Genomic DNA, 25,648 nt, shown 5'->3' on the forward strand with positions numbered 1-25,648 from the left:
TTTAGGATTTTTTTAAATTATTGATGTAAAAAATGTATAAAAAATATGTTTAACTTGAAAAACATGATTTTAACAATAGGTCATTTTTATTGGCACATTCTCTTTAAGACATTAAGATCTTTGTGTATTTAGTTCAGTCCAATGGGAGTCAGCAAATATCAAGATACAGCAATTTTCCTAGTCCTTGTATTAAACTCTTGTTTTTCATTGTTAAGATTATAAATAGCACCATCAGGGTATATTTCAGAGAGGTGGGAGATGGGGCTGAGCGAACATTCACTTTTTAGCCAATTTACAGGCAAATAAAGCATCAACATGAAAACAAGGAAAGTTCATTATTTTTCATTCAATACTCATAATGTACATAGAATAAATGAACCTGAAACCTGCTGATAGTCAATGTTATCTAATAAGTAAGTTTCAGTATGTGGCACAGTAATATAAAGCAGCAAAGCGGGATCCAAGTTTTGATCACTTTATTATACAGTTTCTTCACTCACATAAAATAAGACTTCATATCACACTGAGAATTCTCAGCGCCGTTCAGATTGATTTTATTGTGCAGATGCTAATCCACAATCCTGATAAAGTCATAGTAAAGATAGTCAGATGGCATCCAGAAATCATTTCCATTTCAATAGCTCTGGTCGCTTTTCTCATATTCTACTGCGCACTTATCAGTACATTATTGTTCTATGGCTGGTTACCAGAAATATACAACTCACGACAAACTATTTGCAGGGTGACAAAGAAGCAGAACTTGGCCTTCCATTCTCTCCACTGTGCGATCGCAATTCTACAATGGTTGCCCAATCCCAAATAGGTAAGTTTAAAAAATATTTCCATTTATGTGGTTTACATAGTATGCAGATCTGTATTAAAATATTCTGGATGAGATGATTGGCCCAAGAAGAATGTTCTTTTCAATATAGATCAATACAATTATTTAAAACTGGATGCAACCATCTTTCCTCTTTTGTTCTGCTGACCAAAGCAAGTCTCATAATTTTTTTTTATTCCATAAAGATAGCAGATCCAGCCTGTACTCCTGTCACTCTATCGCTGTCTCTCCATCGCTGTTCCCAGGTTTTGTTGACACAACTGAAGGTATGACATCATGACTACAGCATGTGACCGCTGCAGCCAATCACTGAGCCCAGTTATATGTCACATGCTGCAGTCATGACATCACCGCTACAGTTATTGCAAAAGAAATGGAAAGTAGTGTTGGAGAGGTAAAGCTGGAGCGGTAGGGGACAAGTATGGATCTTTTTTTTATATTTTACACAGAGCAGCCTTATGCGATAAAATTAACCTGGAAAATCTATATGATGAACCTATCAACTGTACTTGAGCTTATTGAGGACTATCAACCCTCCTAGCTGAAAATCCTATCCTTTCCATATTTCCCGGGTGAGATATATTCTCACTTAGTACTTAGAATCCAATAGCTATAGATAGAGAGATCGATAGAGAGATCAATAGAGAGATAGATATTAGATAGATATTAGATAGATAGATCGATAGATAGATATTAGATAGATAGATAGATATTAGATAGATAGATAGATAGATATGGATAGAGTGATAGAGAGATAGATAGATCGATAGATAAATATTAGATAGATAGATATTAGATAGATAGATAGATCGATAGATAGATATTAGATAGATAGATAGATATTAGATAGATAGATAGATATTAGATAGATAGATATTAGATAGATATTAGATAGATAAGATAGATAGATATTAGATAGATAGATAGATATTAGATAGATATATATTAGATAGATAGATATTAGATAGATAGATAGATAGATATTAGATAGATAGATATTAGCTAGATAGATAGATATTAGATAGATATTAGATAGATAGATATTAGATAGATAGATAGATAGATAGATATTAGATAGATAGATAGATAGATAGATATTAGATAGATAGATATTAGATAGCTAGATATATATTAGATAGATAGATATTAGATAGATAAGATAGATAGATATTAGATAGATAGATAGATATTAGATAGATAGATATTAGATAGAGAGATAGATAGATGGATAGATAGATGGATAGATAGATAGATGGATAGATAGATAGATAGATATTAGATAAATAGACAGTCAAACAGACAAATAAAATAACCCCAGTACTGGTACTATATTGCCGAGTGCACAACTTCTGTCTATCAAAGTGACAGTGTGCTAAGGCTGCCAGGGAGCATTGTGACTCTACTTGCCTGTAGATTAATCCTATACCTGCATGTAAATAGTGTTTTCCAAGGTGACAGGTCGCCTTTAATATGCAAAAAAGACGAACTCTTTATTAGCCCTTAAACTGAAATTGAAAATTTTGGCTCATGCATGTTGGCCTGGATTCATCAAAGTGTTTTCATCTGCCATAAAAATCTTTGAAAAGTCAAATAAATTTTACATAACTCAAAGTTGCACAAAAAATTTGCTACTTGGGCCGGAAAGGGATGGGCATAACGACACAGCTCGTGCAATTCCTAATAAGCTGCCAGAAATCTTACTACAGTCACTGACAGGAGTAAGGTTTGTTGCAAGGCACACGGTGGTGCACGTCACTTTTCAAAACGCACCTATTTCATTTACAGGAATGCGCCTCTTAATGTCCCCCGTGAACAACGCTCATCTTTATAAATCAGGGCCACTGAACCTTTCTCGATCTTGATAAAAGCTTAAAATGTATGAGCAAAAATGGTGCATTGGCTAATAAATAGTGTCTTTTTTCACATTAAAATTTGAGTGCTGTCCTCCTTTTTTGAATAGATAGATTGATAGATCATTAGATAGATACATACATAGATAGATATGAGATAGATAGAAAGATAGATAGATTAATATGAGATAGATACACATGAAATAGATAGATATGAGATAGATGATAGATATGGGATATATAGATATGAGATAGATAGCTAGTAGTGTTGAGCGAGTATGTTCTGTCCGAGTATGCTCGGGTCGAGCTCCGAGTATTTACAGCTGCTCGATCATATGGTTGCATTGCTCCCGTGTGCATGATTTGCAACTGTTTGACAGTTTTATTACATGTGAGGAATGACATTCTAATATCTATCACTGCCATATCACCGAGCAGCTGTAAATACTCGGAGCTCGGCCCGAGCATACTCGGCGAAAGGGTTAATAGAACATACTTGCGCAACACTAATAGCTAGATTTGAGATAGATAGATACATACATACATAGATATGAGATAGACAGATATGAGATAGATAAATACATAGATATTTATAGATAGATTTATATCTATATTTATATATATATATATATTTATAGATAGATATTTACTCTTCAACTGTGTCCTGAACAAGAGGATCCTCACCTTCCTCACCCAACACAACATCCTCAGCAAAAGTCAATCAGGCTTCATGCCAATCCACCACACCACGGACCACATCTACACCCTACACAGCTTCATCAAGAACCACGTCCACAATACAAAGCATGGGAGGATCTATGCCTGCTTTGTGGACTTCAAGAAGGCTTTTGGTAGAACATGTCATCCGAAGCTCATACACTGAGAACAGCTGCAGCGTGAGGGTAAATGGAAGGAAAATGGCCTATTTCCAACAGAACCCAAGAGTGAGACAGGGCTGCAGCCTCAGTCCAACGCTCTTCAATATTTACATCAACGAGTTGGCAGTGGCTTTGTAGTCCTCCTCAGCACCAGGACTCACCCTCCATGACACAGAGGTGAAATTTCTGCTGTATGCTGATGACCTCATGCTGTTATCACCAACTGAGAAAGGCCTCTAAGATAATCTGAAAATCCTAGAGACCTTCAGCAGCACATGGTCACTGCCAATCAGCCGGAAGAATACTAATATCATGGTGTTCCAGAAAAGAAAGCAGAAACCAGCTGCCCATCCCCCCTTCATAATAGACAACTGTCCACTTACGGAAACCAACAAGTACACCTACCAGGGCCTAGTCTCAGCCAATCAGGGAGCTTTAAACAAGCCTTACTGTTGCTGAAAGACAAGGTATGCAAAGCCTTCTATGCCATCAGAAGACATCTGTACCATCTTAAGGCACCTGTAAACGTCTGGCTAAAAATCTTTGATACCATCATTGCCCCATCCTTCTGTATGGCAGCGAAGTCTGGGGTCCAGTATCATACAAACTGGTCAAAGTAACATAGGGAGAAGGGGAAAGGAAAAGTCAGCTCACCAATTGGTACATGCACCTTGCTTCTAAGGAGCCATCGCACGGAGCCGCCCTGGTCCGGGTGGAAAACTATGCAGAAAATAGGAAGAAATCTCCAGCGATCAGGAAATAAAATGTCCAAAAACTTTATTTATGAGAATCCAATAAAACCATAAATATGGAAATCAGCAACCACCAAGTGTGCAATATAAAGTTTTTGGACATTTTATTTCCTGATCGCTGGAGATTTTTTCTTATTTTATGCCAACTGGTCAAAGCTGGGCCAACAGAAATATTTCACCTAGAGTCCTGCAAACACCTCCTCCAAGTCCATCGGAGCACATCAAACAGCGCCTTCCGACCAGAGCTGGGCAGATTCCCACTACACCTTGCGATCCAGAAGAAGGCGCTATCATTCAAGGCTCATCTACAAAGTAGTAGTCCCAGCTCCTACCATCACAAAGCCTTGCTAGATCAGGAAGCCCTAGGAGAACTAAGCCGCCCAACACAAATAGCCCAAAACCAGCCTGACCAAGCCATCAACCTGTATGGCCTTACAAAAGACGAAATCTAGAAAATGGTACACAAAGGCAAAGAGGAATATCTCAACGTCTGGAGGAAAGACATTAACAAATCACAGAAACTGACGATATACCAGAACCTACAGAGGGAATAAAAACTGGCCCCATATTTAGAGAAACTAGCAAACCCCAAAGAGTGACAGATCCTGAGCCAGTACAGACTGAGCGCCCATGACCTACTCATCGAATCCGGGAGGCACCGACAGAACTACAAGCCCCGAGAGCGCAGACTCTGCCAGCAGTGTCCCCAGGAGGCCGTGGAGGATGAGGCCCACTTCTTGCTGAGGTGCCCCAAATACTTCGCAGTGAGGGACACTCACTTCATGAGACTGTCCGATCTCCTCCCAGACTTCACCTCCATGGAGGAAGAAAAACTGCCTATACTACTGGGAGAGGAAAGTGCAGTGGCCATAGCAGCGAAATATGTCAGTGCCTGCCACAGACTAATATGTCATGGACCCCTATACCCCGCCCTGAATATGTCCCTATCCCTATCCCCCCATTATTTTACCACTTGCTTTAGCAATGCTAACATGTACCTGCCAATATTGCTCATTTGATTTGATTTGATATGAGATAGATAGCTATGAGATAGATATGAGATAGATATAGACAGATAAATATGAGATAAATATGAGATATATAGATATGAGATAGATAGATCCTGTTTATGTGTAATTTTTCATACACAATCTACTACAATCTTCTTGGAGAGTTTAAAGACTTTTCCTCTCTTCAAAATCAAGGCCGAAGGCCAATTTAATTATTTATGAGAGCTGTGAGACCAAAGAAAAACATTGCTCTTCATCATCCTGGGCCCTAGACGTGCTTAAAAAATGATAAAGCACTTGTAAGCGACTGAGAACATATAAGAAGGGCTGATACATCACAGGATTTCCAAGTGCAATTCTTTATTATAAGCCAGCGCCTCTTGTTTTCACCTCCGTCCTTCTTCTCTGCAGCCTTTGAAGCACAGCAAGTGTTACTTTTTGCTTTTTAGACAAGGGCAATGTTATTTCAAGAAAAGTTCTCTTCTTTGGTCACAATCTATAATGAACTACTGTTGAGACAGAAGGGATTTGTCTCTTCATTAATGAAAATCTCCACTTCCTTTAAAGCTACATGAAATGACCAGGTTTCATTTGTGTTATTCCCATTACTGCGTAAAAGTGCTAATAGATATAATGGAGTAATGAGTTCAATGGCTTAATGACATAGAACTTACATTTCTTTGTAAATGCTTGATTTTCCTCACCTTTGCTGAATAATTTAATGGTTCGTTTACCAAACTTTTAAACCAAACTTGAGCTGTACTTTGAATCACTTACCATATTTATCCATTGCAGCCTCTAAGAGGTCAGAAAGGAGCAAAGAGGAGCAGATCAATGCATTATTTGCTGTCATTAAAAAGTGCAAGTAACTCTCCTACTATTGTATAATGTAACCTGAAAAGTATCATGAACAGGACCTGATATTACTTATCTATACAATGCCACCCTCTAGTGGTGATAATAGAGACACTCATGCTTACAATAACTGACGAGTATTTCATTCATATTTTAATAGTACAGTATCTTTGATAATTATTTATGGAGATAACATAATATTATTCTACAATAAATCTGGACATTAACATTTTTTTTATCTAGGTTTTATTGACTTCATTGTGGAGCCTACATTTACCGTGTTAACAGACATGACAGAAAAGATTGTAATTCCATTAATTGACGAGGCTTCACGGTCTGGGCTCACGGGATTTAGGCGATCTAGGTAAGATGTTCTTAATCATTTAAATTTCCATAAAATATATCGCAAAAAAAGCCTTATTATATGTAGAAAGCTACCCCTCCCCCTCCCAAAAAATACAGAACTCATAGACTTCTATGAGCCATTTAAACATTCAACATTCGTCACAAAAAAATAAAGGAATGTTGCCTGACGCTGGTGTCATCACGTTTGCAGCAGGCCATAACAGCCAAAGGGGTGCTTTACTAAGTATTAAAGACAGTTGTCATAAAGAGGTTGACTAATTCTGGTGGCGGTACTCATTAAACTTGGCATTTTGTGTTGAATTTGGAGAAAACACTCGATATACTAGTTATTTTAGTTGTGTTGAGCTATTTAACTTTTGGTTTAAAAACTTGGGCATTTTTTGTTTTTGAGCTTTTGTCTTTTACTACCCTTCTTCCAGGAGCCACTTCCCTTCTTCCAAGAGCCACAGCCTTATGAGGGCTTTTTTTTTTTGAGGGATGAGTTGTAGTATTGAATTATACTACTCATTTTACTACATGCTGCTTTAAAAAATGTGGAAAAAATTCCAAGTGTTTTGAAATTGTGAAAAAAGATGAAATTTTACCATTGTGTTGGAGTTTTTGTTTTCATGGCGATTATTGTGTGTTAAAAATGACCTGGCGATATGTTTCTCGAGGTCAGTGCAATTGCAGCAATAGCAAACTTATCAGGTTTTATTTTATATTTAAGTGTCTAAAAAAAATTCAGAACCTTGCAAAAAAAAATTTTTTTGTTCATTTTCTGAGATCTGTATCTCTTGTTTATTGTTCTAACTATAGAGCTATGTGATGGCTTCTTCTTTGCTTTTATTTTTGTTACATAGAACATTCTGATTGCTTTTTATTGTATTTTTTAGGGAAGTGAAGCGATCAAAAAATGCCAATTTTGGTGTTGTGATTTTTTTCTTTTAAACCTTTAATGAATGACATAAATATATATGTTTTTATTAATTCAAATTTAACCCCTTCACCACCTTGCGATTTTCCATTTTTGCACTTTCCTTTTTTCCTTCCATTCTTCCCAGAGCCATAACTTTTTATTTTTCCATCAATATAGCCATATAAGAGCTTGTTTTTGGCGGGACAAGTTGATCTTTTGAATGACACCATTGATTTTACCATATAGTGTACTAGAAAAGGGAAAAAATTTCCAAGTGCGGTGAAATATCAAAAAAAGTGCAATACCACAATTGTTTTTTGGGATTTTTATTTACCATGTTCACTAAATGCTAAAACTGACCTGGCAATATGATTCCCCAGGTCAGTACAAGTGCCCAGATACCAAACATGTATTCATTCTTTTTTATTTAGGTGGTGAAAAAAAAATCCAAAATTTGCAGGAAAAAAAAGTGTTGCCATTTTCTGAGACCCGTAGCGTCTCCATTTTTCGGGATATGGGGCCTGGTGAGGGCTTATTTTTTGCGTGCCAAGCTGGCATTTTTATTGATACCATTTTAGGGTAGATACGATGTTTTGGTCACCTGTTATTGCATTTTATTGCAATATTGCGTGACCAAAAAAACATAATTCTGAAGTTTCGATTTTTTTTCTCATTACACCATTTACCGATCAAATTAATCTATAATATAACCGGCCAAGCGTCCCTCTGTCTGAAGCCTCTATAGACTGCGCATACGCGACACGCAATCTTGCTCCAGACTGAAGAACGCATGGAGCCGTTACAAGTAAGAGGAGTGTGTATGGTGCCGGAGATCACGGTATGTGTAGACACTGAACGCATACCGCAATCTCCGGCGCCATACTTACATACTTACCTGACCGGGAGGAGCATTGCCGCGGCGCCTCTCTTCTGGCCGGAGACCGGGGGCGGAGTTAGAGCGTCGGAATCCGCGCATTTGCATAGCGCTATCCGGCTCCATTAAACTGAAGACACATTTGCAGGTGAGGGGTGCCATGCATACCAGGATTGAGGGTGAGGGGTGCCATGCGTACCAGGATTGGAGGTGAGGGGTGCCATGCATACCAGGATAGGGATGAGGGCAGCACATAGTAGGATGGGGGAACAGGATTGGGGAGCACAAATACCACGATGGGGGAAGCACAAATACCAGGATGGGAGACCATATACCAATAAAAATGCTCGCCACCCGGGCGTAGAATGGGCTCAATAGCTAGTTTATTTTATATTTTGATAGATTGGCCATTTCTGAACGCAGTGATAGCAAATATGTGTATTTTTTTATTATTGTTTTATTTTGAATGGGACAAAAGGGGGGTGATTAGGATTGGGGGATGAGGGGGCCACACATACCAGGATTGGGGGATGAGGGGGCCACACATACCAGGATTGGGGGATGAGGGGTACCATACATACCAGGATTGAGGGATGAGGTGGCCACACATACCAGGATTGGGGGGATGAGGGGACCATGCATACCAGGAATGGGGGATGAGGAGACCATGCATACCAGGATTGGGGGGGTGAGAGGACCATGCATACCAGGATTGAGGGATGAGGGGTACCATGCATACCAGGATTGGGGGATGAGGGGGCCACGCATACCAGGATTGGGGGATGAAGGGTACCATACATACCAGGATTGGGGGATGAGGGGTACCATGCATACCAGGATTGAGGGATGATGGGTTCCATGCATGCCAGGATTGGGGGATGAGGGGTGCCATGCATACCAGGATTGGGGATGAGGAGTGCCATGCATACTAGTATTGGGGATGAGGGGTACCATGCATACCAAGATTGTGGGGTGAGGGGTACCATGCATACCAGGATTGGGGGATGAGGGGTACCATGCATACCAGGATTGGGGGATGAGCGGTACCATGCATACCAGGATTGCAGGAAGAGGGGTACCATGCATACTAGGATAGGGATCTGGGGGGGCATGCATACCAGGATGAGGGGCGCCATGCATGCCAGGATTGGGGACGAGGGGTGCCATGCATGCCAGGATTGGGGTGAGGGTTGCCATGCATGCCAGGATTGGGGGATGAGGGGTACCATGCATACCAGGATTGCAGGATGAGGGGTACCATGCATACCAGGATAGGGATCTGGAGGGGCCATGCATACCAGGATGAGGGGCGCCATGCATGCCAGGATTGGGGATGAGGGGCCATGCATACAAGGATAGGGATGAGGGGTACCATGTATACCAGGATAGGGATGAGGGAGCCATGCATACCAGGATGAGAGGCGCCATGCATGCCAGGATGGGGATGAGGGGTGCCATGCATGCCAGGATTGGGGTGAGGGGTGCCATGCATACCAGGATTGGGGATGAGGGGTGCCATGCATACCAGGATTGGGGGTGAGGGGTGCCATGCATACAGGATTGGGGGTGAGGGGTGCCATGCATACCAGGATTGGAGGTGAGGTGTGCCATTCATATCAGGATAGGGATGAGGTGTGCCATGCATACCAGGATAGGGATGAGGGGTGCCATGCATACCAGGATTAGTGGTGAGAGGTGCCATGCATACCAGGATTAGGGGTGAGGGGTGCCATGTATACCAGGATATGGATGAGGGGTGCCATGTATACCAGGATTGGAGGTAAGGGGTGCCATGTATACCAGGATATGGATGAGGGGTGCCATGTGTACCAGGATTGGAGGTGAGGGGTGCCATGCGTACCAGGATTGAGGGTGAGGGGTGCCATGAGTACCAGGATTAGGGGTGAGGGGTGCCATGCATACCAGGATAGGGGAACAGGATTGGGGAGCACAAATACCACGATGGGGGCAGCACAAATACCAGGATGGGAGACCATATACCAATAAAAATGCTTGCTACCCGGGTGTAGAACAGGCTCAATAGATAGTTTATTTTATATTTTGATAGATCGGCCATTTCTGAACGCAGTGATAGCAAATATGTGCATTTTTTTTATTATTGTTTTATTTTGAATGGGGCAAAAAAGGGGTGATTAGAACTTTTATGTTTTTTTAATTTTTAAAATATTTTTTAAAACATTTTTTTTCTCTTTACTTGCTTCAATAGTTCCCTTAGGAGACTTGAAGCTGTGATCATCTGATTGCCTGTGCTGCACATAGCAGGGATTCAGCCCTGCTATGTAGCATAAATCATGATCTCCTAGGAGATTTACAATGACGGGGGTCTTCTGCTGACAACCCATCGGCGCCCCGTGATCATGATGGGCGTGTCTTATGATGAGCTTTCGGTTTGCGCTAGTTAAATGACGCTGACAGAGATTTACTTAAAGGGGTTGTCCAGTCAAAAGGGATAAGTCAATCATTCTGTGTGACTTCACCCAGAGGGCATGGCCTCGCTCTCCATACACTTCTATTGATCGAGGCAGCGCCTTCTAGTCGGACGCGCCCACTTGTCGTCCACGTCACTAGACGGGGCGTGGCCTCTCTCCATACAAGTGAATGGAGAATGGCGGTGCTGAATGGCCGAGGGTATGTATAACGTATACATAGCCGCAGGTCCCGGGTCTCATTCCAGCGAATCCCTGCAGCGCCAAGTGTCTGCACTGGGGGGATTCATAAGTCTGCAGTCAAACAGAGTGACCAGACAACCCCTTTAACTACAAGAACAAAGCTTAGTACAGCGATCAAATGCAACATCAGGTCAACTACCTATATATTTGTATTGCATGAACCTACAGCTCCCATTATATTGTTAACAATAATAAAGAGATACTGGGAGTTGTTGTTACCATTTAAGAACCACAGTACTGATAAGGCACAGTCAGTATCAGAAATAAACATTTACAGCCAGGGTATCATCTATGATTATAATCATTTACATACCTTTCATCTCCACCTAGTTCAGATACTATGATGACTTTGGACATCCATAGCCTTCCCTCTTCTCTGGCCTTCTGCAGCATATCCCGAAACAGTGCCCTTAACCCCTTTACAACCCAAGGTGGTTTGCACGTTAATGACCAGGCCAATTTTTACAATTCAGACCACTGTCACTTTATGAGGTAATTACTCTGGAATGCTTCAACGGATCCCCCTGATTCTGAGACTGTTTTTTCGTGAAATATTGTACTTCATGATTGTGGTAAAATTTCTTCAATATCACTTGCATTTATTTGTGAAAAAAATGGAAATTTGGCGAAAATTTTGAAAATTTAGCAATTTTCAATATTTGAATTTTTATGCCCTTAAATCGGAGAGACATGTCATGGAAAATAGTTAATAAATAACATTTCCCACATGTTTACTTTACATCAGCACAATTTTGGAACCAAATTTTTTTTTTGTTATGGAGCTATAAGGGTTAAAAGTTGACGAGCGATTTCTCATTTTTCCAACAAAATTTACAAAACCATTTTTCTAGGGACCACATCACATTTGAAGTCACTTTGAGAGGTCTTTATGACAGAAAATACCCAAAAGTGACACCATTCTAAAAACTGCACCCCTCAGGGTGCTCAAAACCACATTCAAGAACTTTATTAACCCTTCAGGTGCTTCACATGAATTTTTGGAATGTGGAAGAAAAAAATGAACATTTAACTTTTTTCACAAAAATGTTACTTTAGACCCAATTTTTTTTATTTTCGCAGGGGTAACAGGAAAAAATGGACCCCAAAATTTGTAGTGCAATTTCCCCTGGGCACGCAGATACCCCATATATGGGGAAAAACCACTGTTTGGGTGCACGGCAGGGCTCGGAAGGGAAGGAGCACCATTTGAATTTTCGATTGTAAAATTTGCTTGAATAATTAGCGGACGCCATGTTGCGTTTGGAGAGCCCCTGATGTGCCTAAACAGTGGAAACCCCCCACAAGTGACCCCATTTTGGAAACTAGACCCCCCTGGGAACTTATCTAGATGGGTGGTGAGCATTTTGAACCCCCAGTTGTTCACAAATTAATCCGTAAAAATTAAAAAGTATTTTTTTTTCCAGTTTTTCATTTTTACGAATAAATTTGTGAAGCACCTGGGGGTTCCAAGTGCTCATTATGCATCTAGATAGGTGCCTTGGGGGGTCTAGTTTCCAAAATGGGGTCACTTGTGGGGGAGCTCCAATGTTTAGGCACATAGGGGCTCTCCAAACGCGACATGGTGTCCGCTAACAAATTGAATGGAAAATCGGCTCAAATTGTTAGCGGACACCATGTTGCGTTTTTTTTTTTTTTTCACTTTCTGAAAGTTTTTACACTTTTTTACTTTGTCCCACTCTGGGACTTTAACTTTTTTTATTCTGATCGCCTGCACAGCATAGGGATGGAGCACCATCCTTGTGCTATGCAGGCAGTCAGCGCTGCACAGTGAAAACTTTGTGTGGTCGTGCACTGAGCATGACCAAACAATGTTCCTGCTACCTGGTGACCCGGATGTTGTCATGACGACATCGGGTCGTCATGGCAACACCCGGGAAGCCGCCGCAGACAGCGATGGAGGCCGGAAGAGGAGGTGAGTATACCGATCACCTCCCCTTGCCACCGTAATGCTGCGATCGACTTCGATCGCAGCATTGCGGGGGTTAATGTGCCGGGAGCGGTGCGGGACCGCTCCCTGCACATAGTACCGGGTGTCAGCTGTGACAATCAGCTGACACCCAGCGGCGATCGCGCCCGCACAGCCTGTGTGCGCGCGCGATCGCGATGACGTACTAATATGGTCAGGCTCTTAAAGCCCAGGGCACTGACGCGTATTAATACGTCATGGGCTATAAAGGGGTTAAAAATAAGAGTGTTATTTTTATGCCCTCTGCATAAAAAATATCTGTCCAGACTTTGCCCTAAATAAGTGTCTTATGGTATATTGTCTCTGTAACATACCTGGCGGCATCCTTGCATAGTGGTCCATCTCCCACTGTGCAAGAGCGCGCAGTTGATCTCCAGTCCAGTCTGCTAGCCTGGCTTCCCTCCATGCTGTCTGCTTGCCTCTGTGTCTGCTGCTTAAGGGCGGCGCCCGATCACTTCCTGTTTCTTGTACCTGCTGCGGGCACACCCCTTGTGCGTCCTCAGCCTATTGCTGTCTGTCACCTGGTATTTAACCAAGCTGCTCCAATGAATCCCTGCCTGAGCATTGTTTTTCATTCAGTGTGCTCTTTCACTCTGAATGTGCCAGGTCCCTTTCTGTGTTTGCTTGCTTGCCTTTCTTGTTGGCTGTATTTCCAGTCCTGTCTGAACACGCTCCTTCTAGGGGCCGCATACCTAGACCCGCTCCCGTATCTTGTCAGTCCTGTCTGAACACACTCCTAGCCTGTTCCTCCCGCCTTCTAGGGGCTGCATACCTAGACCCGCTCCTGTATCTTGCTACTGTGTCATTTCTTGTCTGAATACTCTTCTAGCCTGTTTCCTGTATTTCTCTATGTCCGTACCTTTCCTTTTTCTGCAGAGTCTGAACTCGTACCTAACTCCTGCTCGTTGTCACTGTACTTCCGTTTATGAGTTTGTGGTCCACTCGCTACTTCACTGCAAGTACCCTGTGGGTATCAGGTTCTGCCTTTCCCTTCCTGCCTGTTCCGTGTGTACAGAGCCCTGTCCCCCCTGCTCTGCCTTGCTCACCGCTCCGGCGGTTCTAGCCTGCTCTGCCTTGCTCACCACTCCGGCGGTTCTAGCCTGCTCTGCCTTGCTCACCGCTCCGGCGGTTCTAGCCTGCTCTGCCTTGCTCACCGCTCCGGCGGTTCTAGCCTGCTCTGACCCTTTGCTCACCGCTCCGGCGGCTCTGGCCTGCTCTGACCCTTTACTCACTGCTCCTAGCAGTCTCGCTCCGCTCTGACCCTTTGCTCACTGCTCCGGCAGTCTCGCTTCGCTCTGACCCTTTGCTCACTGCTCCGGCAGTCTCGCTCTGCTCTGACCCTTTGCTCACTGATCCGGCAGTCTCGCTCCGCTCTGACCCTTTGCTCACTGCTCCGGCAGTCTCACTCCGCTCTGACCCTTTGCTCACTGCTCCGGCAGTCTCGCTCTGCTCTGACTCCTTGATCACTGCTCCGGCAGTCTCGCTCCGCTCTGACCCTTTGCTCACTGCTCCGGCAGTCTCGCTCCACTCTGACCCTTTGCTCACTGCCCCGGCAGTCTCACTCTGCTCTTACTCCTTGCTCACTGCTCTGGCAGTCTCGCTCCGCTCTGACCCTTTGCTCACTGCTCCGGCAGTCTCGCTCCGTTCTGACCCTTTGCTCACTGCTCCGGCAGTCTCGCTCCGCTCTGACCCTTTGCTCACTGCTCCGGCAGTCTCGCTCCGCTCTGACTCCTTTGCTCACTGCCCCGGCAGTCTCGCTCTGCTCTGACTCCTTGCTCACTGCTCCGGCAGTCTCGCTCTGCTCTGACTCCTTGCTCACTGCTCCGGCAGTCTCGCTCTGCTCTGACTCCTTGCTCACTGCTCCGGCAGTCTCGCTCAGCTCTGACCCTTTGCTCACCGCTCCAGGCGGCCTTGTCCTGCTCTACTCTTGCTCACTGCTCCAGGCGGTCTTGTCCTGCACTACTCTTGCTCACCGCTCCAGGCGGCCTTGTCCTGCTCTACTCTTGCTCACCGCTGCAGGCGGCCTCGTCCTGCTCTACTCTTGCCCACCGCTCCAGGCGGCCTCGTCCTGCTCTACTCTCGCTCACCGCTCTAGGCGGTCTCGTCTTGCTCTGCTCTCGCTCACCTCTCTGGGCGGCCTCACTCTGCTGTGTTTGTTCGCCACATCTGTGGTTCTGTTCCTGAGTCCCAGTGTGTACTGGGTCCTATCCTGCCTGTGTTCCAACCTGCTAGTGCCTCCCTGTCTGCACTCTAGCCGTGCTTGCCTGTACCCCCCTGCCTGCATACCCACCTGCCTGCATACCAGTCGTGCCTGCCTATACCCACCAGTCTGTGTGCCTGCCTAACCTGTCTGTTCCTGTATTCACCTGTGTGGGTCAACAGCCGTGTCCGGGGTCTGTCCTGGAGTAGCACCTGGTCCCTCTGCTCGGTTCCTCCTTGGTGCACTGGCGTCGTATGCCGTCGTGCGACCTGGTCGGATCGGGTGAATACTTAGTTACGCCCCTCCAGGCATTCACTCTCCGGCACGGTCCAGTGGAATCACACGCACACGCCGCTCAGCCCAGGCGTGTGCATTACAGCATGCTCAGGCCATGGTTCCCGTTGAGCCCCACTGCCTTCGCTCTCTGAGACATTTTCCAGCGAATACGTGCATTAAAAAAAAAAAAAAATATATATATATATATATATATATATATATATATATTTTTTTTTTTCTTCAGCTGAGTTCCAGGTGAATTACGCACCCATCCAAATGGATCTTTCTGCACTCGTTCCTGCGGATCCGCCACGGTACTATGGGCATCCAAGACAGAGTCGTGCATTTGTGGAGCATTGCTTGCTACACTTCAAGTTCTACCCTCTTTGTTTTCCCACCGATCGGGTTAAGGTGGGATTCATTATGTCTAACCTAGCGGGTGATGCCTTGGAATGGATCAACCCCCTATGGGAAACACAGGATCCTATCCTCCTGGACCTTCAGGCCTTCCTGGTGGCATTTCTAATGGTCTTCGATGACCCTAACCCGGAGTCCCCTGCTGAAGCTTCACTTCCCAAAATCCTGGAGCAGCCCCGATGGGTAATGTGTGTGGGTAGCGCACTAGTCCTCCTGCCCGAAGAGACTACTGCCCATCCAGAATCCACACAGGATGACTACGCTCTCCGGAATACTTCTCCCAACCTCAAGAGGCAGTCCAGACGTGCTAGGCATAGAGGCAAGCCGTCACGCTTGGGTCTGTCCTCCCAAAGACCTCCTGATCCCAACCTTGAAGTCCCTGCTGAAGCTTCATTTCCCGGTATCCCGGAGCAGCCCCTACTGGTAATATGCATGGGTAGCGCACCTGTTCTCCTGCCCGAAGAGACTTCTGCCCACCTAGAATCCTCCGGGATACCACCTGATGACAAATGGAGAGAGACTTCCCTACACCCGGTACCCGATACTTCGTCCGCTCCGTCTTGTGAGCCTGACAATGGGTACCTCAAAGCGGTAGTTAACCCCGAGTCTCTACACCCCTCCGACGAGGCGGAGGACCTCCAGTTGTCTCCAGACCCTTCGGGGTGCTACCTGGTAGCAAATGGACTGAGTCTTCCCTATACTCTGTACCTGATACCTCGCCCGCTTCGTCCAGTGAGTCCGACCTAGTGTACTCCGAAGCAGAGGTTATCCCCGAGTCTCTACACCCCTCTGACCAGGCGGAGGACCTCCAGTTGTCTCCTGAACCCTTCGGGGTGCTACCTGATAGCGAATGGACAGAGACTCTCCTATACTCGGTACCTGATACCTCGCCCGCTTCTTCCAGTGAGTCCGACCTAGTGTACTCCGAAGCAGAGGTTATCCCCGAGTCTCTACACCCCTCCGACCAGGCGGAGGACCTCCAGTTGTCTCCTGAACCCTTCGGGGTGCTACCTGATAGCGAATGGACAGAGACTCTCCTATACTCGGTACCTGATACCTCGCCCGCTTCTTCCAGTGAGTCCGACCTAGTGTACTCCGAAGCAGAGGTTACCCCCGAGTCTCTGCACTCTTCCGACCTGGCGGAGGACCCCCAGTTGTTTCCTGAATCCTCCGGGGTACCACCTGATAACAAAGAGACAGTGACTTTTCTACACCTTGTACCTGATACCTCTCCCATTTCATCCTGTGAGCTTGACAAGATGTACCCCGAAGTAGAGGTTACCCCCGAGTCTCTGCACCCCTCCAACCCGGCGGAGGGCTTCCAGTTGTCTCCTGAACTCTCTGGGGTGCTACATGATAATAAGTGGAGAGAGACTTCCTTGTGTGCTGTTCCTGGTACTCCACCCGTTTCGTCTGTTGCTGAGGATGGCTGGATAGGAGGTAGCATCCTAGCTACCCAGAGGAGACCAGTTTTTCCGGTGGACAGTGGAAGTGATCTCCTTGAAGTAAAGGATTGGCCCTCGAATTCCCTGCGGTACATTCTGGCAGGCCTGAAGAAGACGGGGTGTAAGGATGGGGGTACTGTAACATACCTGGCGGCGTCCTTGCATGGTGGTCCATCTTCCACTGTGCAAGAGCTCGTACTTGATCTCCAGTCCAGTCTGCTAGCCTGGCTTCCCTCCATGCTGTCTGCTTGTCTCTGTGTCTGCTGCTTAAGGGCGGCGCCCGATCACTTCCTGTTTCTTGTACCTGCTGCGGGCACACCCCTTGTGCGTCCTCAGCCTATTGCTGTCTGTCACCTGGTATTTAACCCAGCTGCTCCAATGAATCCCTGCCTGAGCATTGTGTTTCATTCAGTGTGCTCTTTCACTCTGAATGTGCCAGGTCCCTTTCTGTGTTTGCTTGCTTGCCTTTCTTGTAGGCTGTATTTCCAGCCCTGTCTGAACACGCTCCTAGCCTGTTCCTCCCGCTTTCTAGGGGCTGCATACCTAGACCCTCTCCTGTATCTAGCTACTGTGTCGTTTCTTGTCTGAATACTCTTCTAGCCTGTTTCCTGTTTTTCTCTATGTCCGTACCTTTCCTTTTTCTGCAGAGTCTGAACTCGTACCTAACTCCTGCTCGTTGTCACTGTACTTCCGTTTATGAGTTTATGGTCCACTTGCTACTTCACTGCAAGTACCCTGTTGGTATCTGGTTCTGCCTTTCCCTTCCTGCCTGTTCCGTGTGTACAGAGCCCTGTCCCCCCTGCTCTGCCTTTCTCACCGCTCCGGCGGTTCTAGCCTGCTCTGCCTTGCTCACCGCTCCGGCGGTTCTAGCCTGCTCTGCCTTGCTCACCGCTCCGGCGGTTCTAGCCTGCTCTGCCTTGCTCACCGCTCCGGCGGTTCTGGCCTGCTCTGACCCTTTGCTCACCGCTCCGGCGGTTCTGGCCTGCTCTGACCCTTTGCTCACTGCTCCTAGCAGTCTCGCTCCGCTCTGACCCTTTGCTCACTGCTCCGGTAGTCTTGCTCCACTATGACCCTTTGCTCACTGCTCCTGCAGTCTCGCTCCGCTCTGACCCTTTGCTCACTGCTCCGGCAGTCTCGCTCCACTCTGACCCTTTGCTCACTGCTCCGGCAGTCTCGCTCTGCTCTGACTCCTTTGCTCACTGCCCCGGCAGTCTCGCTCTGCTCTGACTCCTTGCTCACTGCTCCGGCAGTCTCGCTCCACTCTGACCCTTTGCTCACTGCTCCGGCAGTCTCGCTCCGCTCTGACCCTTTGCTCACTGCTCCGGCTGTCTCGCTCCGCTCTGACCCTTTGCTCACTGCTCCGGCAGTCTCGCTCCGCTCTGACTCCTTTGCTCACTGCTCCGGCAGTCTCGCTCTGCTCTGACTCCTTGCTCACTGCTCCAGCAGTCTCGCTCTGCTCTGACTCCTTGCTCACTGCTCCGGCAGTCTCGCTCAGCTCTGACCCTTTGCTCACCGCTCCAGGCGACCTTGTCCTGCTCTACTCTTGCTCACCGCTCCAGGCGGCCTTGTCCTGCTCTACTCTTGCTCACTGCTCCAGGCGGCCTTGTCCTGCTCTACTCTTGCTCACCGCTCCAGGCGGCCTCGTCCTGCTCTACTCTTGCCCACCGCTCCAGGCGGCCTCGTCCTGCTCTACTCTCGCTCACCGCTCTAGGCGGTCTCGCCTTGCCCTGCTCTCGCTCACCTCTCTGGGCGGCCTCACTCTGCTGTGTTTGTTCGCCACATCTGTGGTTCTGTTCCTGAGTCCCAGTGTGTACTGGGTCCTATCCCGCCTGTGTTCCAACCTGCTAGTGCCTCCCTGTCTGCACTCTAGCCGTGCTTGCCTGTACCCCCCTGCCTGCATACCCACCTGCCTGCATACCAGTCGTGCCTGCCTATACCCACCAGTCTGTGTGCCAGCCTAACCTGTCTGTTCCTGTATTCTCCTGTGTGGGTCAACAGCCGTGTCCGGGGTCTGTCCTGGAGTAGCACCTGGTCCCTCTGCTCGGTTCCTCCTTGGTGCACTGGCGTCGTATGCCGTCGTGCGACCCTGGTCGGATCGGGTGAATACCTAGTTACGCCCCTCCAGGCATTCACTCTCCGGCACGGTCCAGTGGAATCACACGCACACGCCGCTCAGCCCAGGCGTGTGCATTACAGTCTCCACACTGCATGCCCTTATGAGCTACACATGATCTGCTTTAATGAGCTACAGTGGGTACAGAAAGTATTCAGACTCCCTTAAATTTTTCACTCTTTGTTTCATTGCAGTCATTTAGTAAATTCTAAAAAGTTAATTTTTTTTTTCATTAATGTACACTCTGCACCCCATCTTGACTGAAAGAAACCAGAAATGTAGAAACTTTTGCAAATTTATTAAAAAAGAAAAACTGAAATATCACAAGGTCATAAGTATTCAGACCCTTTGCTCAGACACTCATATTTAAGTCACATGCTGTCCATTTCCTTTTGATCCTCCTTGAGATGGTTCTACTCCTTCATTGAAGTCCAGCTGTGTTTAATTAAACTGATAGGACTTGATTTGGAAAGGCACACGCCTGTCTATATAAGATCTCACAGCTCACAGTGTATGTCAGACCAAATGAGAATCATGAGCTCAAAGGAACTGCCCAAGGAGCTCAGAGACAGAATTATGGCAAGGCACAGAACTGGCCAAGGTTACAAACGAATTTCTGCATTACTCAAGGTTCCTAAGAGCACTGTAGCCTCCATAATCCTTAAATGGAAGAAGTTTGGGACCACCAGAAGTCTTCCTAGACCTGGCCGTCCAGCCAAACTGAGCAATCGTGGGAGAATAGCCTTGGTGAGAGAGGTAAAGAAGAACCCCAAGATCACTGTGACTGAGCTCCAGAGATGCAGTAGGGAGATGGGAGAAAGTTCTACAAAGTCAGCTATCACTGCAGGCCTCCACCAGTCGGGCCTTTATGGCACAGTGGCCCGACGGAAGCCTCTCCTCAGTGCAAGACATATGAAAGCCTGCATAGAGTTTGCTCAAAAACACATGAAGGACTCCCAGGCTATGAATAATAAGATTCTCTTGTCTGATGAGACGAAGATAGAACTTTTTGGTGATAATTCAAAGCAGTTTTGTGTGGAGAAAACCAGGCACTGTTCATCACCTGCCCAATACAATCCCAACAGTGAAACATGGTGGTGGCAGCATCATGCTATGGGGGTGTTTTTTAGCTGCAGGGACAGGACGACTGGTTGCAATTGAAAGAAACATGAATGCGGACGAAAACCTCTTCCAGAGTGCTCTGGACCTCAGACTTGGCCGAAGATTCACCTTCCAACAAAACAATGACCGTAAGCACACAGCTAAAATAACAAAGGAGTGGTTCAGAACAAATCTGTGACCATTCTTGACTGGCCCAGCCAGAGCCCTGACCTAAACCAGATTGAGGATCTCTGGAGAGACCTGAAAATGGCTGTCCACCAATGTTCACCATCCAACCTGACGGAACTGGAGAGGTTCTGCAAGGAAGAATGGCAGAGGATCCCCAAATCCAGGTGTGAAAAACTTGTTGCATCATTCCCAAGAAGACTCATGGCTGTACTAGCTCAAAAGGGTGCTTCTACTCAATACTAAGCAAAGGGTCTGAATACTTATGATCATGTGATATTTCAGTTTTTCTTTTTTAATACATTTTCAAGAATTTCTACATTTCTGTTTTTTTTCAGTCAAGATGGGGTGCAGAGTGTACTTTAATGAGAAAAAAAATGAATTTTTTAGAATTTACCAAATGGCTGCAATGAAACAAAGAGTGAAAAATGTAAAGGGGTCTGAATACTTTCCATTCCCACTGTATCCTTTGTTGGCAGTGACAGAGGTCAAACGTTTTCTGTAAGTCTTCACAAGTTTGGCACACACTGCTGCTGGTATGTTGGCCCATTCCTCCATGGAGATCTCCTCTAGAGCAGTGATGTTTTGGGGCTGTCGCTGAGCAACACGGACTTTAAAATCCCTCCAAAGGTTTTCTATAGGGTTTAGATCTAACAAAGAGTGAAAAATTTTAAGGGGTCTGAATATTTTCCGTACCCACTGTATAACCACCACACTGTCCACACTATGATTGTCACATCACCACTGTTTTCCCTTACGCTCTCTATATCTCTCTAAATCTATGTGCCTTCTGACATTCTAACCCCTCTTTTTGCTGTGGCCCAATTTCACATTCGCCCATCTCCATATCAATACTGTGTTCCCTCTTCACACCATGCCCTCATACTGCTCACCATGTTGCCCTCTGTAAACTGTGTCCCCTAACACTTCCCCTCACACAATAAGGTGGCCACCACAGACATCCAAACAGCATGGTCACCACAGCCCCTCATATGTAGTATGATGCCCACCACAGCTAGCCATATATAGTATAATTTCCAACATAGCCCTCCCATGCACAGTATGGTCACTACTGCAGGCCCCCACACAGTATGGTCACCACCACTGCCTCCTATACATAGTATGATGTTCCCACAGACTCTCATACAAACCCATACACATTATGATGTTCATTACAGCCCCCCATACAGTATGGTCATCACAGTCCCCATGCAGAATGATGTCCCTCACAGCCCCACATACAGTATGATGTCCCTTACAGCATGTCATACAATATACAGTCCCCATAGCCCCCATACAGTATAATGTCACCCCACATCCTGTTATACAGTATAATGTCATCTATAGCCCCTCCATATAGTATAGTCACCACAGCCTTTCATACAATATAATGTCCCTCAAAGTCCCCTATACCCTATGGTCACCACAGTCCCCCATATAATGTCCTCCACCTCCCACTATACAGTATGGTCACCACAACCTCCAATATAATGTCCTCCATATCCCCCTATATAGTATGGTCACATCCCACTATACAGTATGGTCATCATAGTCCCAGTATGTTTCCCACATCCCCCTATACAGTATGTTCTCCACAGCCTCCAGTATAATGTCCATAACTGCCCTTATACAGTATGGTCACCCCATCCCCCAGTATAATGCCCACAACATCCCCTCATACAGTATGGTCACCACAGTCCCCAGTATAATGTCTACAACATCCCCTCGTACAGTATGGTCACCACAGTCCCCAGTATAATGTCCCCAAATGCCTCTGTTTCCTCTTCTGTCTTGTCTCACAGTTGGCACACGCCAACGCGATGCAGTGATGTCATCTCATCATCCAATGTCCCCTGTGTGGTGCTGGTCTCCAATGGGCCACAGTCCACAAGTATACTGCGTCCTGCGGAACATGGAGCAGATTTGAGCTCCTCTGCTCCTGTGACGTGCAATGCTCACATCTTCAAATGTATTTGCATCTTTAAGACCCGAATACAATTGAGTGCAGGGAGAAATGACAAAGTACAGCCTGTATAGAGCAACGAGCAGTGTTATTGACTCACTGACACTGCTCGCCTATGTGCATGTGCTCCAGCCATTACAGTGCTGAATGATGGCGCAGCACACTTAGTGACTATTCTTTTCAATTTTCACCCCAAGGGAGGCAAGAGGTAGCGCGCTAGGCAGGTGGGTGCCTACCCTTGCCTATCCATTGTACCAGCCCAGCACACAGCACTTAGTGACCTGTGGGGAAATTGTACATCACAGGTCATTATGGGTTAAATTGTTCTTGCTTGATTTGTATATTGCAAGCAACAGAAAGTTATTACATTTTGCTCATAAAAGTATTTAATTAGGGTAGAATCATTTTGATTGCAACTGTATATTAGAGGATGGTTGGATATGAACCTACTCTTTATTTTGACCTTTTTGTTACATAGAAGTAGGCTGCTTTCTCACTTATTGAATTTCTGTCTCAGTTTGAACAGCATAACCCCCTCAGAAGTTAAAAGATCAAGTGTGAAGAGCACTGGATCAGAAGGAAGTGCCTCTTTGAACTGTTCAATACTCACTGTGGACTTCAAAAGTTTTAAAAATACTTGGTATGAAGTAGTGCAACAGAACAGAGAAAAGTGGAAGGCACAGGCAGCCAAAGGTAAGAAGTAATGTGAATTATGCATTTACTTATCGTGATTATGTGTATTTATGAGCCATAATGTATATATGCTGATTATAATAAAGAGATGAGATTTTCTTTCAATCTACAAAGTTGAGTGGTGCGGCTATGAGATTTATTGATGATTTGTTCATATTATGGTCCAGTACAACTGTGAAAACTCATTCCTTTGTTTATGAATTGAACCAAAACAGCTGGGATTTAAGTTTCTCTATCAATTGTTCTGTGTCCCATATTGCTTTTCTTTCATTCTATACAAAGACACTGGAGCCACATTGCTACAGCTACTCATTTCAAACATGTAGATGTAAATTGTTATCTTGATTTTGGGAGCAGTCATTTTACAAAATGGATGAAAAACATACCTTACGGCCGCTATTAGTGGATTCATAAGATTGTACAAAAATGAACTTTATTCTGGGTGTTTGTGTTTTTTTTAACTTAGACTATGTGGTTAGTAATGGGAGTGTCTTATAGACGCCTCTCCATTACTAACCTGGGCTTGATGCCAGCTGGCATTATAAGCTGACATCAACCCCAACCCTATTACCCCACTGCCACCGCTACAGGGCAGTGGGAAGAGCGAGGCTAAGTGCCAGAATTGACGCATCCTATGGATGCGCTATTTCTGGGGTGGCTGACGGCTGGTGTTTCTAGCCTGGGAGGGGGCCAATATTCATGGCACCCTTCCTGGGCTATTAATATCAGCCCCCAGCTGTCTGCCTAGCCTTTGCTAGCTATTAAAATAGGTGGGAACCCACGTCATTTTTTTTTGGGTCCCCCATTTTAATAGCTAGTAAAGGCTAGGTATTCAGCTGGGGGCTGATATTAGTAGCCTGGGAAGCTCCGTGGGTATTACCCCCTTCCCAGGCTTCAAACATCTGCCCCAGCCGTCTGCTTAACCTCCGCTAGAGACTAAAATTATGGGGAACCCCACGCCAATTTTTTTTTTAATAAATCCTTTATTTAAACACTAAATGACAAGTACAGTAACCAACACTATCACTGTACTTATTATATATGTGACTGATATGTTTATATGTATATGTATCTAATCTATGTGTGATGCTCTATTCTTTCTGTTATAAATTGTCGGGTACCGATGCTGAATTGCCGGCCGGCTTTTTTAAAGAGACGGTGCATGAAAACACTATTATTTTTTTTTAATAAATACTTTAACACTAAATGACAAGTACAGTAACCAACACTGTCACTGTACTTCTTATATATGTGACTGACATGTTTCTATCTATCTAATCTATGTGTGATGCTCTATTCTTTCTGTACTAAATTGTCGGGTACCGGTGTATGCCGGTGCTGAATTGCCAGCTTTTCATGTTTCACTGTGAGCACTGTTCCCATCGATTTGGGCAACCACTGTAATGCCACAACCACCATGGCTGTGGCATTACAGTGAGTGGCAGACAATCCCTCCATGATTGGTGCTCTAAATAGCGCCAAACATGCAGGACGGGGACCCGAGCTCCCGCCCGAGCATCTCGAAAGTACTCGGCAAGCTCCGAGCATTTCGAGTACTGAGATGCTCGGGCGAGTACAGAGTAGTGGCGAGCATGCTCGCTCATCACTAGTAATAATCAATTAAAAATTCATGGAAATGAACAAATGAAAGTCAGTCATTGCTTTTCAACCCTGCTTCCATGGAAATTTTTAAAAAATTAAACTCATGAAATAGGCCTGGACAGAAATAATGATACCCCTAAAAATAATGGGACAAAAGGGACATGTTAAATCAAGTTGTGTCGACTAATTACCATCACAGGTGTCTACAATCTTGTGATCAGTCAGTGGGCCTGTATATAGGGCTACAGATACTCATTGTGCTGTTTGGTGACATGGTGTGTACCACACTCAACATGGACCAGAGGAAGCAAAGGAAAGAGTTGTCTCAGGAGATTAGAAAGAAAATTATAGACAAGCATGTTAAAGGGAAAGGTTATAAGACCATCTCCAAGCAGCTTGATGTTCCTGTGACTACAGTTACACATATTATTCAGAAATTTAAGATCCATGGTACTGTAGCCAACCTCCCTGGACGTGGCCACAGGAGGAAAATTTATGACAAATCAAAGAGACTGATAATACGAATGGTAACAAAAGAGCCTAGGAAAACTTCTAAAGAGATTAAAGGTGAACTTCAAGCTCAAGGAACATCAGTGTCAGATTGCACCATCCGTCATTGTTTGGTCCAAAATGGACTTAATGGGAGTCGAC

The 25,648-nt window shown here is 45.3% G+C and overlaps 1 protein-coding gene across 5 annotated transcripts in view; it reads left to right on the forward strand.

The window, feature by feature from the left end:
- PDE1C (phosphodiesterase 1C) overlaps positions 1-25,648 on the forward strand; it is a 1,470,255-nt gene that overhangs the window by 1,306,634 nt on the left and 137,973 nt on the right. For all 5 annotated transcript variants that reach the window (XM_073678287.1, XM_073678290.1, XM_073678289.1 and 2 more), the window contains 3 exons: positions 742-823; positions 6,430-6,550; positions 23,220-23,395. In XM_073678287.1, coding sequence (XP_073534388.1) covers positions 742-823; positions 6,430-6,550; positions 23,220-23,395 — 379 coding nt within the window. The remainder of the gene's footprint in view (positions 1-741; positions 824-6,429; positions 6,551-23,219; positions 23,396-25,648) is intronic.

The sequence above is a fragment of the Phyllobates terribilis genome, unplaced genomic scaffold (assembly GCF_046119375.1).
Source record: "Phyllobates terribilis strain yellow unplaced genomic scaffold, ASM4611937v1 Scaffold_4__5_contigs__length_816908805, whole genome shotgun sequence".
Taxonomy (NCBI): Eukaryota; Metazoa; Chordata; class Amphibia; order Anura; family Dendrobatidae; genus Phyllobates; species Phyllobates terribilis.